The sequence below is a fragment of the Halichoerus grypus genome, chromosome 10 (genome assembly GCF_964656455.1).
Source record: "Halichoerus grypus chromosome 10, mHalGry1.hap1.1, whole genome shotgun sequence".
Classification (NCBI taxonomy): Eukaryota; Metazoa; Chordata; class Mammalia; order Carnivora; family Phocidae; genus Halichoerus; species Halichoerus grypus.
In genome coordinates, this window is record NC_135721.1 from 50,156,561 (window position 1) to 50,175,049 (window position 18,489).

Here is an 18,489-nt window from a genome sequence, read left to right on the forward strand (position 1 = left end):
AGAGAAGCTTAATACATTTTCATTTTTTAGGAAAACAAATATGTATTATTCTCTTTCTGTTGTATTTTACTATGATTTCTGTTTTTTATGCTTTCTTGTTTGTATCTTTTGCTTTTCTTTTGCTACTGACACTGTGAATTGTATATTTCCCCCAGGCTAGTAATTTCCAAATATGTTTTTTTTCCTCTACCCTTCGTGTTCTCCGTTCTCTCCATAATGCTACAGGCTATTTTTCAAAAACTCATGGTAGTGGTGGTGGTTTTCTTCTATTTACTTATCCTTAAAGGACCAGTGTTCCTTCCAGGTCTGGTTTTTTCCCCCAGAAACAGGTTGAATGCATCTTGTTTTGGATGGTCCATGTTCACTTGGACACTGTCAGACATCTCCTCGGAGAGGTCAGGCTGGAGGGCAGGATGCCAGTTCCATGTCCGGCATCTGAGGGAGCAGCAAGGAGGGGGGCCAGGGCCATGGGCCTCGCTGGCAGGAGTCCTCATTCTTGGTTTCTCTCATTTTCTGGCATAGCCACAGTACCACATGCCAGACCTAATGTGTCGGACCTTCTTCCTGGTACACAAATAGTTCAGTCTCTTTGCCCAACCTCACACACCCAACTGCAAGTCAACGAAGAACTTGCTGCCTAAGGAGGCCTGTGCCTTTGGGGCCATGGCTCTCCTTGTCTCTGCACATCCAGGCCTCCAGACACAACTCACCCAGAGGCCCCCAGTGCATCAGAGACAACTCTTAGCCACCTTGTCACCCTCCAGAGTGGCCAGCCAGGGCTTTTCAGCCAGCAGAATGACCTGAAAGCCCAGACCACCCACCACTCCCACTGGCCTCAAATCCGATTCAGCCAGTCCCATTTGGGATGCTCCTTGGGCCCCTCCCCTGCATCTAACAGCCTTTGCATACCTTCTCTAAGCAGGCTTGCCAGATAAAGCAAGGCAAAATACAGGACACCCACTCAAATTTGAATTTCAAATAAATAACAAACAATTTCATTAGGTAAGTCTCATGCAATATCTGAGGCCTAAGACATACTTATCTAACAATTATATAAGATACTTCTACTAAAATATTATTCCTTGTTTATCTGCAATTCGATACATCCTGAATGTATTTGGCAACCTCTCCAGGACCCTCTACAACTCCTTTGGGGTGTAACTTTGAGTCACCTCTGGTTATCTCTTTAAAAAGCAGTCTACTTTTAAAAAGCATAATTGTATTTGTGGAATTTCCTCAAAATACCAGAATTTGGCTGACTCATCCCTGGCTTTGTTTTTGTTTGGTTGGTTGGCCTTGGGGGGTTGGGGGGTTTCTTTTCTTTTCTTTTTTCACAGAAACAAAGCTTGCCATATTTTTATATTTGCTAGGCAATTTCTGTCCCAATTGTAGGGGTGAAGGAATCAGAGCTACATTCTCAAACTGACTTTCCTTTTTATTTTAACACAAATTTTTTATTATAGAAAAGTTCAAATAACTTTAAAAGAAACAGAATAATACAACAAATCCCTAAGTACCACCTCCAAGCTTTAACAATTTTCAATATTTTGCAATTCTCATAATTTTTAATATTTTGAAAATCTATCAGAGGGTCACTCACATCATCTATATTCCTGTTTATTTTTCTTTCCTTTCCTTCTTTTCTTTTTCTTTTTTTTTTTTTTTTAGCATTTTAAAACAACTCCCAGGCCAGGCATGATTTCACCCATAAATACTTCAGTATTTTTCAACATTCTTCCCAAAATACTTTCTTGGTTACCCCAGCCCACACTGACTTCTTGCTCTAAATCGGTGGGTAACCTTTCTCGCCTCAATTAGCTCACCAGGACTCATCAGCCCTCAGGCACCGAATGAGGAGATACACACATATATTCAAAGGTGACATATGTGTACACGTTTTGTCTTCCTGTGGCACCCCCGCTATCCTTCGTGCGTGCCCAGGGGCTATTAGACTGAAGAGCACACTGTGGAAAGGCCTCACCTTTAGAGTGTCAAAGCCCTTCTCCAAGTACGAGCCGCACTTCTCCCTCTCCCCTGTGGAGGCGAAGAATTTGCTCCACCAGTCGATGAACTCCTCCTCCTGAGTGGGTAGAAAGAAAGAGATCACCTCAGAAACAGAACTTGCCAAGCAAGACCCTTCTGGACCAGGCACCTAGCAAGGCCGATGGGCCGGCCTGGACTTCAGAGCTCTCCTGTCGGGTGAGTTCAAGGGAGCAGACAGCTGGAACTCCCCACCGCTCAGGGGCAGGCTGCACAGACCAGACCAGAAGAAAGGTTTGAACACCTGCTCGACGCTGCGAGGCAGAGGCTCCTCTGTATGCGGGGGTGTGCTAGGAGATCTCCCAAAATCTGCTCTGATACTATAAAGTCAACTGAATGTCTATCACTGAGTTTCTGGAAATGCTGGTGGCTCCCTTTAAACTAATGCTCAGTCCTTTGAGTTCGGGCTTATTAAGGGTGAGGAGCAGCTGGAACCAGGCCAAGGGTGCCTGAACAAACACAATGGGGAAAACGTAGGATGAGGCTCTCAGAGTCTCCACCCATTCTGGTAGTATGGCCCTAACACCCATTGTGTGGCCAGAATGTGATCCCCAGACACACAGCACAGAGCATGGGTCCCAGAGTAAGGCTGAGTCTACAGTCATTGTCGGACCAACTTACCAGGAGGTTCTTCAGCAGCTAGAGGAGAGGAAAAGCCATTCAGATGGGTTAATATACAGTGTAGCAGAGCTTCCTGGCTTGTAACCACTCTAGAAAAAGCCAGCATAGAGCAAGGCTGACCCTAGCCCTAATATTTTAAGATCAATTTAAAGAAAAAGATGCCATGGGTGAATAAACCTATGCAGGCATATATATTAAACGCATAACACAGAAAAATATATTTACACAGACATGCCCAAGAGAGATGTTTATACTGCAATGCACATATACCCCACGAAAGCACACACACTAACACACAGGCACATATGTGCACACAGGTTGAAATGGTTAGACTGGAAACCAATTTAGCTAATCCCTCCTAAGTCTTTCTTCTCTTCCCCAGCCCAGATACTTAGAGATTTGAGTTTGATTCAGGCTCAGAGTCAGGCACAAATAGGCAACCAACCAGTGTGTTCTGTCCAAAGAAATAACAGAAGCACACTAGTTGTGGGACACTTGTTACACTTCCCACAATCTTGAAAAACCAAGTAAATTTAAAAAAAAATAAAAGGAGTATGAAGACAGAGAATCTGAATAGTACCACTAACAATGTCAGTTAAGTGGACAAACATGTGCTCTAACGACAGAAAATACACCTTCTTTTCCAGCACCATTGGAACACTTAGAAAAAATTAAAAGCCACAAGCAAATCTCAATAAATCCAAGATAAACCCGTATCAGTCACATTCTCTGACCATAATGCAGTAAACTAGAAACTAATGAGAAATTTAAAAATTAAAAAATCTCAACCTTTTAGAAATTTAAACGCCCAGTTTTTAAACCCTCCTGGGTCAAAGAGAAAACCAAACTAAAATCATAGATACTGAGCTAATAACAACAGTGAGAGGGTTCTGCCCCCAAATTTGTGGGTTAGAGCAAATCTGTCCTCAAGGAAAAAATCAGTCTTAAGTGCTCTTGCTTTTATACAAGAAGAATGAAAATATATCATCTGATAGCTCAAGAAATCACAAAATGAAAAACAGGAAGGCCAAAATTTGACAATGATAAGTAGAAATTAATATATTAGAAAGGAGAAGAGTATTCTAAATGATAATCAAATCTCAGAGCAAACTTTCAAAAGACCAATAAAATAAACATTTATCAAATCTAATGTCTAGAAGCAGATACACCATTAGGAATGAGAAAGATCAAATAGAAAGATATTATGGGGAGAATGAAAATATTAAGAGATTGGGGCTCCTGGATGGCTCAGTCGTTAAGCGTCTGCCTTTGGCTCAGGTCAGGATCCCAGGGTCCTGGGATCGAGGCCAGCATCGGGCTCCCTACTCTGTGGGCAGCCTGCTTCTGCTTCTCCCACTCCCCCTGCTTGTATTCCCTCTCTCGCTATCTCTCTGTCAAATAAATAAATAAAATCTTTAAAAAAAAAAAAGAAAATATTAAGAGATTTACTACCACCAAATCAGTGACAAAACGGAAAATGTAGATGAAGCGGGATATCTTCTAGAAGAGTACAAACTCCCAAAATCGATTCCAAAGTAATAGAAAACATGAAGAGATCAGTAACCCTGAAAGTGAAAGAGCTCTCAAAGAAAGTACCTCCAAAACAGACATCAGTCAAGATGGTTCCTTTGGAACAAAGTTCTATCAGTCTTTCAAAGAATAAATCATTCTTTATTACACACACACACACACACACACACACACACACACATTAATCCCATTCCTGAACAGAGACATTAAGATACTAATAGATTACAGCAGTAGATGTGCCATGGTCAAGCTGGATTATTCCAGAATGCAGGAGTGGCTCAACATACTGATTAAGGAGAGAAAACCCACATGATCATCTATAACAGAAATCTGCAAACTATTGCTCACTGGCCGGCCACCTGCTTTTGTAACTTAAATATAGTGTGTGGTGTCTTCTCAGCTACAACAGCAGAGTTGAGTAATTGAGGCAGAGACCTTAGGTCCCCCAAACCTAATATATTTACTCTCTGGCCCTTTTTAAAAAAGATTTATTTATTTATTTATTTATTTATTTATTTATTTATTTAAGGGTTGGGGAGACACCAGGACTCTATCCCATGACCCTGAGACCACAACCTGAGCCAAAACCAAGAGTCCGATGCTTTTGTACATAGGGCTGCCTCTGCCAATAATTTTCATGTGATGTGGATATAAAAAGGCAATAAATCAGGGTGGTTGGGAGCTATGACTTGGGAGCCAGACTAGCAGAGTTCAAATCCTCCCCTCCTAGCTGTGTGACCTTGGATAACTACTTAACCTCACTGTGCCTTAATAATCTATAAAATGAACAAATAATAGTACCAATTTGATAGAATTATGGTGAGAAATAAATGAGTCAATAGGAATAAAGAGCTTAGAACAGTGCCTAGCACATAAGTGCAATGTCAGTATTTACTGATATCAGTGATCATGATATTGTTGTTTCTTTGATATAGACCAGGTTAGCTTCTTGGCCAAGGGCTGGCTCCCTCACAAACTGCCAGTGGTTGCATAGCTGGCCATAGTCTTTTCCAGAAGGCCATTTGGCTGCATGTTTCCTCAGCCTTAAAATAGTACATATACTTTGACCCATCAACCTGTCCTAGAAATCTGAAGACAGTAATCGTAGATATGCATAGAGATTTAACTTCATTTATAATAGTAAAAAATTGGAAACAATTTAAGTATCCAACAATAATGAACTGTTTGGGTAAACTGAACATCCACGTGATTAAGTGTTATGCAACATAAAAAATGATGCAATTGAAATAGATTTATTGACACAGAAAGCTATTCACAACTGATGAGATTAATAAAAGGTTAATAAATGAATAGTGTGATTTCATTTTAAGTAAAAGGACCAAACCCCAAATATTCATAGCAATTACCTCTGAATGCCAGCATTATAAATGTTTTGTTTATTCCTTTTATTTTTGAGCATCACTCAAAATTTTCTAATTTTTCTTGATGTGCATGTATTCCTTACATAATTTTAAAAATTAAAGATTTTTAAAATAAAGGACAATCGCAGGATGCTTTGAAGAAAAACATCACCAAGAAAATGAAAAGATAATTCACAGAACGGGAGAAAATATTTACAAATGATATATCTGAAAAGGGATTTGTAACCAGAATATATGGAGAATTCACACAACTCAATAATAAAAAGACAAATAACCCAACTAAAAAGGAGCAGTGCATTTAAATAGACATTCCTCTAAAGAAGATCAACAGATGGATAATAAGCACAGGAAAAGGTGCTCGTCGTTAGCCAACAGGGAAACGTAAATCAAAACCACTGTGAGAAAACACTGCATACCCACCAGGATGGCTATCATGAAAAGTCCGATAATAACAAGTGTTGGTGAAGACGTGGAGAAACTGGAATGTTACTGATGAGAACATAAAAGCGTACAGTCACTTTGGAAAACAATCTGGCAGTTCTTCAAAAGGTTCAACAGAGAGTTATCATGTGACCAGCAATTCTACTCCTAGTTATATAACCAAGAGAAATGAAAACTTACATCTACACCGAAACTTGTGCAGGAATGTTCAGGGCAGCATCATTCATAACAACCAAGGCATAGAATCCAAATGTCCATCGATTGATGAATGGATAAAGAAAATGTGATATATCTATACATTTGGCAATAAAAGTGAAGAATTGATGCACATTACAACATGGATGAACCTTGAAAACAGTAGCTGAGTGAAAGAAGTCAATCACAAAAGACCACATATTTTATGATTCCATTTATATGAAATGTCCAGAATAGGCAGCTCTGAGACCAAAAGTAAATGAATGGTTGCCTAGGAACTGGCAGGTGACTGCTCTTAGGTACAGAGTCTCTTTGGAGTGATAAAAACGTTCTAAAATTGATTATGGTGATGGCTGCACAACTCTGTTAATATACTAAAGAACACTGAATTGTACACGAAATAGGTACTTGTATTATGTGGATTATCTCACTAGAGCTGTTAAAATAAAAAAGAACAAATGATCAAATACAAGCTTATGACCTCTAAAAGCAGGAATCTCAAGTATGTATTCTAAGGAAATAAGAGTTAATTTTTTTTCCATAAGAATAATCGAATGGTCACCAAAAAAGACCTAAATCTTAGCATACCCTATTTTCCTCGAGAACCTCTCTCAGCTGTAATTTCCTCATCCCTCAAAGTTCCAGGCAGGGTCCAGTGGCTGGTGAGGAGCACAGGCGGTGGGTGGCCTTCCTAACTCCAGGTTACCTGGCCTGCCGCTCAGTGGCTCCTGTCCCCCTCTTCTTTCTGCATCCCTCAGGCTAATGTCTTCTAATTCCACCCCCTTGGCAGACACGATACGTGTAGCAGAATCATAATTTGTATATTAACTAGTTTATTTTTTGCCTCTACACTCCTCTGCTTACCCCTTTGATCTTCCCTGCTTCTACTCCCTTGCTCCTCTCTGGAAACTGTCATACTTCTGGCCAAACCAACCTGGTTTTAACTCTACTGCACATCCTCCCCACACAACCAAATGTGGCCAGAGGGGACGAGCAAAGGAGTTGCTGTTCTCACTCCAAGTTCGTATCACAGCCTCAAGTGGCTCCCAGTGCTGTCCATCCACCCCACCTCAATTTTCCAGTCCTCCCATCTCTTAACACCACCATCCCGTACCTTCTGCTTTCTCCCCAGACCTCTGCCACCTTCTCCCTCTGCTCACTCTTGGCCAGTGACCCTGCTTCCTCCTTCTCTTGGAAAGCAGAAGCAATCAGAAGAGACCTTCCGCAAGCCCTCACCAGCATCTGCATCACATCCTGCCTTCCCTCCTGTTACCAGGCGTGCTCGGCTTGCACCCGACCCAAGGCCAACCCCTGCACTTGTGCCCTAGGTCCCGTGTCCCTGGATTACTCAAGGACACCACTCCATGATCCTCCTCACCCTCGCCCAGGCCATCCGACGTGCATCTCTACTGGGTCACTCCACCGGCATTCAAACAGGTGACACTAGTACCCTGTCACTTAAAGAAAACTCTCTGACTTTCTCCTTTGGCTCCCAGCTAATTCTTTTCTCCCCTTTACAGAAAAACTTCTAGAAAGAGTTAGCTATACTTGCATCTAATTCTTGTTTTTCCATTGTCTCTGTTCAACCAAAGCTTGTCAAGATCACCAGTGACTTCAACGATCAATCTAGCAGCAGTATTTGATATGGGCAGTCGCTCCTCTCTCCTTCAAACATCCCCCTTGCCTTACAGAGGACCAGGGTGATGTCCTCCCCCATCACTGGCCAAGCCTTCTCCATCTCTGCTGATTCCTCCTGGTCACTCACCCTTTGGTCATCTGAGTGCCCCAGGGCTCTGGGCTCAGACCTCTTCTCCTCTTCATCCACTCTCACTCCCTGGGGTTCTCCTTGAGACTTACATCTTTAAATGGCACCGATGCTGATGAATCCCATGCTGAGCTCTCTCCAGCCTGGATGACTCCTCTGAACTCCAGCCCCCCATTTCACATCTCCCACTGGACATTTAGTAAGCATCCCAAATGTACTATGTCCAGAATCCAACTCCTGACCATCCTCCACCCACCTGCTCCTTCCAGGCTCCCTCGTGTAAATAAATGGTAATGCTTTCTTCCAGATGCTCAAGCCCAAAACCCTGCAGTCACCTTTGAGTCCTTTCCTCATGCCCCACGTTCAGCCCATCGGCAAATCCTGTTGGTGCCACCTTCAGTACATATTCAGAACCAGACCACTTCTCCCAAATCACTACCCCCCTGTTCCCCAACATCTGGAATATTGCACCAGTCTCCCAACTGGCCTCCCTGCTTTCAGCCTTGCCCCCAAATCTATCCTCAACACAACGGCCCCACAGGAGCACGTCAGCCCTTGGTGCAATCCCTCCAGTGATTTGCCAACTCAACTCAGGATAAAGCTAAAGCCTCTAGTGATGTGGTCCCCTCACCTCCCTGATCTCATGCCCTTTGTCTTTCCTCCTCATTCATGCTCATCAGCCACAATGGCCTGCTTGGTCCTTGAGTACTTCCAGCACCCCCATGCTCTTGCCAGGAGCTCTATTCCTCCCATAGACCCATAGGTCACTTCTTCACCTCCTTCTAGTCTTGACTCAAATGCAATCTGCTTTACCCCCTTCTTTGCCAGATTTTAAATCATGACTCCTCCCCCCAGCAAATCTTATCCCCTCTTCCTTGCTTTTTCTCCCTAGCAATTATCACCATCTGACATGCCATGTATTTTATTTAGGTATTTGTTTGTTGTGTCTCCTTCCCCATGAGGGCAGAGATCTCTATCTTTTTTAACAGTCTATCCCTAGTACTTTGAACACTGCCTGGCACGTATTTGGAGTTCAGTAAGTATTCGATGAATATATAAATGCCTAAACAGCAGGGATGAAGGGGGATATTTGGCTTTTAAATTTCCAAAGGCAGATAACATTGCTATTTTAAAAAATAGGTTTAAGAGGATGTTTTGTCCAGCCAGTTTTCCCACCCTTCCAGAGGAGGTGAAAGTGTAGAGGGGGAGAGGAAGAAAGAACTAGAGCTTTGTGATGGTTTTGATGAGGCACACCCACATCCTGGCCCCCAGGTTAGCTCCAAAGTTTATATGGAAAACACCCCTCCATAGCTCTGGGGATCTAGTAAACAGTGGCCCAGAAGTTGCCAGAGGAATGGGGACATGGGGCACTTGGCAGAGATGGCTGCATGGGTATCATGGGAGAGAGAGCCATGGAGCCTTCTGCATTTCCTATAGACCCCAGAGTGTCATGAAAGAGTGGCCAAATTTTACCATGTTTCCCAGAAGGGCTTGAAAATTAGTCGAGAGAGAGCCAGGGGACCTGAAAGGGTCTTGTGCCGAGATAACAAGCTATTGTCTATGTGGTCCATGGGCCCAGAAATCAGCAGGCCAGACACATACTGGTGACCAGGGGTCTCTGCCTATGGAGGTCATGACATTCTGGAAGCCCACCCCAGAATTTAGCTAGCCTCCCAGGGGTAAGGACAAGGAGGAAAAGCCCAAAAGTGACTCAGCTTAAACCTGAACTACTGAAGGATACCAGGGCTTCTCTGCCATCAGGAAAAATGTGAGCTCGAAAAGGAGATTAAGTTGAATTACAGGAAAATAAAGTTATGTTTTTAACACACTCACAGATGTGACTTGAAAATACCATTCCTGCTAGTTTACTAATTTGGCTTCTGATAGAGTTATTTCAAGCCCACTTCTTCCTTCTCTTCTCAGGAAGTCCAAGAATAAGTTAGCACACCCAGAAGAATGAGCCCCACAGAAACAGGACAGCCCTTCCAGTCTTAACCCTGGTGTGTCAAAGCCAGTACCACCACCGCCCCCCCTCAATGTCAGTGGAATCCCATCATCCAAAACTCTAGAAGAGTTATGGTCATATGTTCTCAAATTCCAAGTGTGCTCTTGACCTCATTTTGCAATAGCCAAGCATCTAGTCTTGGAACATAGCAAAGAGGAGAAACAAGCAAAAGGCTTGTTTGCTAAGTGTCATCTCAGGCTTTAGCAAGAATTCTGGCCATTAAAACTTTATATCCCCCTGCCCAAAGTTCAAGGCCCCTCATCGTTCAGCCAGCCAAGCAAGTAAGTCTGATCAAGGCACGGACTGGCAGCCTCTCCAATTTCAGCTAATAGCCAGCATTCAGTTCCTGAGCAACCAGAGCCATGTAACAAAGACATGCTTCTCTGGGCTTGATCCAGTGTAATGGGCACCCTAATCCCTCTGAAGACCCAAATCAGCACAGCACACACTGAACAGTTAATATCCCATTTTCATTCAATGGGCCTAACACATTTCATGAATATAGACAGAAAAATTGACAACAATAAATCTAAGCCTGACTTTCTGTGCAGTGAGGAAAGTTGAGAGTGGGGAGGAGGTCTCACTTGTGTTTTCTCCCGGGATGACCACTTGAATCAAAGAGAAAAGTTCCCGGTCAAATTCATTTGTCACCAAAGTTACAATGTTAAACTTTGCTTGGGTCACTATATGGAACTACTCAGTAGTTCCATATAAAAAGTCTATTTTTTTAAAATAATTTTAAGCAGGCCTTCATTACCTATGTCAACCCAGAGGTAGATATCCTAGACTGTGTTGAGAGTGATTTCTCTCATAGCACAAATCATTATCATCAAGATGGTAATAATATAACCCAACATTGGGTTTATGGTGAGGCTATGGGCTGATGTCTATAAAGAGATTTTATGACCTGTAAAGTTTACTGTGATAAATATCCTTGTTGATACTGCCAACATCATCAGTTTGATCCCTAGTACCAATGCCCTAAAACTCAACAGCTGCATAACTAGAATAATGATATGATGCCTCTCATTCTTTAATTAATGCCCTCAGTTTTAAGGAACGGAGACTATTTGCTCATGCACGCACAAATACAAATGCAGACGTAACATACGAGTACTTATGCCTACATGTAGACCAGACAAACCCCCAAACACACAAGCACCCCAATTTCCAACCTGCCCCACCCCATTCATACAAAACCTCTCCTGCCCCCCAAATCCACACAAACATGTGCCCACAGCCAGCTACCATGTTGATTCAGCAGAACTCTACATACTCATAACAAAAATCACTTAATTATTTTCACAAGTGGAACACTGGGCTTTCAACCTTTTGTTGACACTCCCTATAGTCCTGCCTCTGTGTCTGCTGTAGAGATCATGACTCCGCTTACTCTGACTTCAGCTGGACCAGCAGAGGTGGGAGGGAAGGCAAGGCCTTTAACCAAAATGCTGAATTGCTTCCAAAAGGCCCAGTGAGTAAGTCTGCCTGAAATCTAGCAAAGTCAAGCAGATGGTGAGCAGAGAAAGGTCAAGACCTGATAATTTGACTACTGGCCTGTTCCAGATGGGAGACCCAAGTGGGGTGGGGAACCTCTGGGGAATGCTAGCCCTCTCCCAGCTCTGGAGCCTAAGGTAGGTAAGATGCATGAGCTCATGACTTGGTCCTCTGAGGACAGCATGACCACGTACACCCATGCAGAAAGCCCAGAGGAATGGGATCTATACAGTAGGGTGAATGAAAGAAGAGCCCATCAGAGTCTTGTCACCTATGAAGAAAGCAATGAGACATCACAAATTCAGAATTTGTGATGGTTCCAACAGGGCCTGGGCAAAAGCTTTCCTTACCTTCTTCATTCTGCTTATGTAGACAGTTTTGCTTAGCAAGAGTTCCAACAATCTACTTAAGAGAAAAACTATTTTTGAAGGCTTTCCCGGGACTGCTGAAGCATTCATCAAACTAGAGACACTCATCTTAGCTATCTTAAATTCAATTTTAAAAGTATTTTGGGGGAGCCTACTATGTGCCAAAGTCGACCTACTTTCTAGTTACTGTGTGCATTTTCATACACAAAATCACATTACTTTTCAAATATTTTCTATTTTGAACTTGCTGCTACTTCGGTCTGGCTTCCCCACCCTTCAGTTAATGTCAGAGAGGTGTTAAAGATACTGGCTTGGTTAATAAGCTTCAGTGAGCATCCTCGGTGGGGGGAGGGGGGGCAGTTACTCAGCCATGAGCACTGCACCAAGTTCCAAGCACTGTCCTGACCCAGACTACAGGGAAGGGGCGGCAGGGACAGGACAGTTAGGGGTAGGAAGGCACGCAATGAGACCTCAGAGAGAACTTCTTGTCCTGCAGATTTCCACAAAAAGCTGAGCATTTTTTCACTGAGAAGAGATGAACCTTTTCTCTCTGGATGGGAAAACAGGTCCCTCGCAGACCAGGGAAAGATCTTTTGGGAAGAGGGGAGTATATGGCGGGTGGAGGCAGACACAAGGAGGGCTGGTTGAAGGGGGCTGGGGCCTCCTCCTGCCTGATGAGGCCCTGGAGTTTGCCAGACAAGTTTCACCCCGGGCTGTCCCCCCTGCAGTGTGCATCGAGGGAGGAGGGGTGCACCCCCGAGGAGACCACAGGAATGCCAAGCAGGGGAAAGGAGCCCGGAGCCAAGGGCTCCAGCAACGAGGATCCAATATCGGCGGGTGACTCCAGCCCCCGTAACAGGAGAGACCGTAAAGTATGTGCTCTGCTTCCCAACCAGCAAACACAGCAAATAACCAATTACTCCAAATAGCTAACAGATTTCGGCTCTGATTTCCCTCCCCTTGCCTCCCCTGTGCCTTCACTTGTCATTTGATGGGCGATTTGTATTTGCTTGGAGAAAATGAGAGAAGGAATGACTCACAAAGGAAGGTCCAGATTACATGCAGTGACAGGCATCAAACCTCCCTCATCAGAACTAATGGGAGTGGGGGGAGGCCAGGCTGCATTGGCAACACATCTGAACCAGAGATATTTTTAAAGAAGTACAGTTTTGTACTTTCGAGCACATACAGTAATTCTTGCTAAACCAATATTGCCAAATATATGTCCTTAGGAAACCTACTTTAGGGAGAAGATAGGTATCTTCTTAATTAGCACATCTGCTAGATACCAAAGTACAGGTAAAACCCTTCGTGTTATTAAAGTTAAAATACTCCCCCTCAAACGCTCAAGTTCAGAGGTGCAACGGTGAAGTTCTGAGACAAACTACCTTGGATGCCTTCTGGAAATGCTTCCTCACTTGGGAGCCACACCCTGTAATTGATTCCTTTGCTCAAAAAAACCTTTGCTTCAAAGTCTTGGGATAAACTGTTGTCAGTATTCATGAGCTGCAATGAGGCATTCCCCCAAAACTTGGAATTAAGGGAAATAGGGCTGCCCTTGGAGAATTAGACCATGAAATCAATGCAGAGTGGTTCAGAGCAAGGACAGGCAAAATCACCTCAAACCAGAAGAGTGGCTCTTACACTAAGCCTTAACCCTAAATGGGTAGGTTGTATTAATACATCTAGAGAAAGAATATGTCAGTGAAAAAAGGAATTGACCAGTCCCACAAATACAAGAGAAGGGAGGGTTGGCTGTTGACAGTTGCGCACATCAGTACCCTCACGATGGTCCAGACCTTTGGAGTTGGATGGATCTGTCCATCTCAGGCAGCTGCCACTAAATTTCAAGTAACAGGACTATCTCTCCTAGTTCCGATTTTTTACTCGTATACGATCACAACTGGGCTTCCCAATTGCTGAATCTGTAAGATACCATGGGCTGAGCCATAACCCAAGGTCATGTCCCCCGGGCAGAAGTATTTCTCACTGTAAACTCATAAACTGTCAACCTCAGTTTGAGACTTGAATAATGAGTATCTAGCCCTAAACTCATCAGGTGTCTGAACCCACAAGGATGAGGATCCACCCACAATACTGTAGAAACTTCCCCCAAAGAACACCCCTGCCTGGTGGGCCTGGTGGGAGAGAGTCAGCTTTCCTTTACTTCAGAAATTCCTTACATAGGAGTCAATAGGCAAGGACCTTGGCCCTGACCTAGTTAGCTAACACCTAGCTGCCACAATAAACATAGAAAACAAGCCCTGCAGTCCCATGGAAAAGAACTCTGATCCTGCTTTCCTTCTTACTTCTCCTACCCTGCTGGATTCCTAACTGAGCAAGGTAAAGATACAGCAATCTCAGACTGTTTTCTTCTTCCTTTTATAAAAGTTTGAGATTAGAAGTGGTCCCCTGCACTAAATGGACAGAGCCCTCTGAGCTCTCAGTACTTGACAAGCAAGGACTTCCCTCTGTAAGGACAGATAGAAGAGAATAAGGTCTAAAAGAAGGGGAGCAATACGAGGACTAAGACAAGTGTTATGTTAAAGAATTGAGTAAAAGACAGAAGAAAACAAATGACTACTTTATGTTTGTAGAAAGTCTTAAGAGGATACAAGAAGTTAGCATATGCAGTCCTGAAGGACATATAACCAGCATGAAGACAAATATGACTGTCAAATGAAAAACTATAATAAAGACATCGATTTCTAGCAAAATGACAAACAAGAGGGCCAGAGAAAGTCTCCAAGAACACCTAAATTAACAGATAAAATGTCTTTAAAATTCTTTCTAAATGCATGCTTGAGCTGATGGGAATGTAAAGAAAATCCTTGGGGGCAAATGAGAAAGCAAAAATCCAGAGAAATAAGGAGCCAAAACGCAAACTAACTGTGGGGCCCAAAAAGCCCAAGCCGAACATTTAATTTTAGTGAATCTGGGTTTGTAGCATTTCCAGGCATCTGGTCAAGTAAACACATATCCTCTATGAAAGAATGTAACTTTCATCCGGGCCTCAAAGAACTCTCAGATAAATTTCCAAGGAACATGAGTTCACAATCAAAAATAGTATAAGACATAAGGAACAAGGCACCATGAGCAAGAGTCAGCTAGAAACACCAACTACATATCAGACTGTTAAGACAACAGGAAACAGAATTGTCAGAAATAGGACTTTTTAAAAAAAACTGTTTAAAAATATAAAAGACATTAAAAATTATCGCAAAGGAGCAAGAGACTTTCAAAAATAAATAAGCTGATTGCAGGGGGTGGGGAGGGAAGAACTTTTCAAGATAAAAATATAATACTTAAGACAAAACTAAATAGATGGGGTCAAATAGCCTTTAGAAACAACAAAAGACTTAATGAACTAGGAGATCTATCTTCAGAAATTAGCCAGAGTGCAACACAAAGAAACAATAATATTAACAATAATATGAAAGAAAGTTGAACTAACATGGAGAACAGAGAAGGTCCATGATAGATCTAATCAGAGTTCCAGAAGGAAATGATAGAGAGAATGGGGAATATGTAATGTTTAAAGAGATAGTGGTTGAGAACTACCCAGAACTAATTAAAAGAAGAAAAAAACCCAAAAAACAGTTCTCAGATTTAGGAAGACAACAGCACAATGGAAGCCAGAAGATAGTAAAATAGTCCCTTCAAAGTGCTGATAGAAAATAAGTGTCAGCAAAACTAGTATTTCCAAAATAAGGGTGAAATAAAAATATTTTCAAGAAATAATTAAAAAGTGAGAAAGTTTACAATGAATTGATTCTAATCATAGGAATTTCTATAAGCTCTATTTCAGGAAGCAAGAAGATAACCCAGGAGGAAGAAGACTGGCATATAAAACAAAATAGTAAATGTTGGCATAGCTAAGGGAAAATGGATTACTTTAAAAAATGATATTGCTTTTTAAATGTCACTTATTTATAAAGGTACAACTAAAATATTGAACAGAAGTTTATAAATTGGTATGTGATTGGAATTGAAGTATTCTAATTTCCTTCTGGAACTTATTCTGGAGGAGGCTATAAATATTAATTAGACTTAGACTTTGCTAAGTTGAATATGCATGATAAAGTTTCTATACTAATCACTAAAGGAATAGAAACAATGTATAGTTTTGAAACTGAAAAGGGAAGAAGGAATGAGGAGGGGGAGGTAATCTTTCAATCCGAAAAAAAAAAAAATAAGGGGAAAAAAGGGCAAGATGAATAAAGACAAAAAATAAGATAGAAGAAATAAATCCAAATATATCAGTAAACACAATTAATAACTGGACTCTTCAACTCTCTAGTTAAGAAAATAATATTGCCAGAACACATAAAAGAAAAAACAGAATCCATCTATTTGCTGTTCACCAAAGAGACACCTAAAACAAAGTCACAAAAAAGTTGAAAGTAAAACAATAGAAAAAGGTATACCAGGAAAATACTGGCCAAAGGAAGCTGGTGTAGCTATATTAACATGAGACAAAACAGACAAAACAGTCTCATTAGATATTTTAAATTTAAAAGTAGATATTTTAAAAGGCAAAGGGGCAGAGGTTCACTACATATCATTAAAGGATTCAATTTTCTAGGAAGATAGGAGAATTCTAAAATTGTTCGTGGCTAATAACACAGCATCAAATATGTAAAGGAAAAGTATCATAAGGAGAAAAATGACAAATATCAAATCAAAGCAGGATGTTCTAATACACCCTCTAGAAATTAAGGAATGACACATATAAAAATCAGAATAAAAATAGATTTAAATAACACAATTAACAAGTCTGATCTAAATGGATATGTTATATGTAAAACCCATTTGGAGACTAGACATTCTTTCCAAGCAAACACAGGACAGTTGCAAAACTTCATCATATAATAGGTCATAAAGCAAGTGTCAAGAACCATAACATATAGACCACATTCTCTGAACCATAGCACAGTTAAGCTGAAACCAGTAGCAAAAAGATAACTTAAAACATAAGCCGGAACTTCTAAAACCTATTTTTAAGCAATTCAGGTATAAAAAAGAAATATAGCAAAAATCAGTAAGTACTTATAGAACTGGAAAATAACAACAACAACAACAACAAAACAGTCATCAAAACCTGTGGGATGCATAAAGCAGTACTTAGAGGGAATTTTATAGCCTTAAATGTTTATACGAGAAAAGAAGAAAGTTTGAAAATTAATGAACTAAGCATAGCCCTTAAAAGGTTAAAAATATAATAATCCTCCCCAAAAACAGAAGGAAGGAAATGATAAAGAAATTAATAAACTAGAAAACAAGGAAACAATAAAATATCAACAGAGCTAAAAACTGGTTCTTTGAAAAGACAAAAAAAATCTGACAAATTCTGGCAAAAATAATAAAATATAACATCAAGAATTAAAAGGAACATAAATGAAAGAAGAAAAAATTGAAAAAGTAAGAGGTTATTGTGAGAAATGCTACATCCATAGTTTTTAGGAAGAAATGGATAAATTCCTATAAAATATAAATCACCAAAAGTGACTCACATAGAAAAAGAAAACCTCAAAGGTCCTATAGACATTTTTTCAAATTGTATCAGCAGTTTAAAATATCCCCAAGAAAAATACTAAGTCTAGACGGTTTTAGAAATGAATCTACCAAACATTCAGGCAAGAGATAATGTAAAGCTTTTTTCATCCATTCAGAGATTAGAAAGAGTATATATGCCCCAAGTCATTTTATAAGATTAGTATTATCTAAATACCAAAACCTGAAGAAAACAGTATCAGAAAAAGAAACTTCAAGCAATCACCACTCACAGTAATTGATGCAAAAAAAAAATTCCTAAACTAAATATTTGCAAACTGAATCTAGCAATGCAGAAAGAAAATAATAATAATAATATATCATGACCAGGATAGAGTGTTTCAGAAATGCAAAGTTGCTTTAGCATTTAAAAAAAAAAAATCTCTTAATGTAATTCACCACATTAACAGATTAAACAAATTATATGATCACCTCAACAGATACATTAAAAACATTCAATAAAATTTCATATTATTCATGATAAAAACTCTTTGCTAACTAGTAATCATTCGCCCAATGCACCAGTGGTGTAACATAAAAATATTCACTTTTAAATTAGAGCAGATAAGAATACTCTTATCAGTTACACAGAACATTAAACTGAAGGTCCTAGGCAATGCAATAAGATAGGAAAAGGAAATAATAAAAAAGAAAAAGAAATTAGAAGTACACAGAAGAATCAAAACTGTGATTAATCACAAATTATATGATAGACTACACAGAAAAAAAACAGAAAAATCATCAAATCAGTGGAATTAATAAGAGTTTAGCAAAGCTTCTGAGTGTATCAGTATATGAGAATAAATTTCATTTATATACAAGCAAAAAATAATTAGAAAATGTACCTTTAAAAATCCAAGTAAAAATAACAATGAAGTACAAAATAGCTAGAACTAAATCTAATAAAAGTTGTACCAGATTTTTTTGGAGAAAATTATTAAGTGTCTATTGAAAAACATTAAAGAATACCTAAATAAAAGGAGATATTTATCATGTCCGTGTTTAAAAGGCAATATTATAAAAATGTTCTCCCCAAATTGATCCAGAAATTCACTCAATCACAAATCACAACAGTTTTTCTAAAGAAGTTGA

General features: G+C 40.5%; 1 protein-coding gene across 21 annotated transcripts in view; it reads right to left on the reverse strand.

Moving 5' to 3' along the window:
- Positions 1-18,489, reverse strand: part of DYSF (dysferlin) — a 202,329-nt gene that overhangs the window by 30,713 nt on the left and 153,127 nt on the right. For 16 of the 21 annotated variants that reach the window (XM_036118164.2, XM_036118158.2, XM_036118160.2 and 13 more), the window contains one exon: positions 1,982-2,080. In XM_036118164.2, coding sequence (XP_035974057.2) covers positions 1,982-2,080 — 99 coding nt within the window. Of the gene's footprint in view, positions 1-1,981; positions 2,081-2,661; positions 2,680-18,489 lie in introns of all 21 variants that reach the window. The other 5 variants (XM_078056412.1, XM_036118139.2, XM_036118142.2 and 2 more) reach the window with 1 other exon arrangement.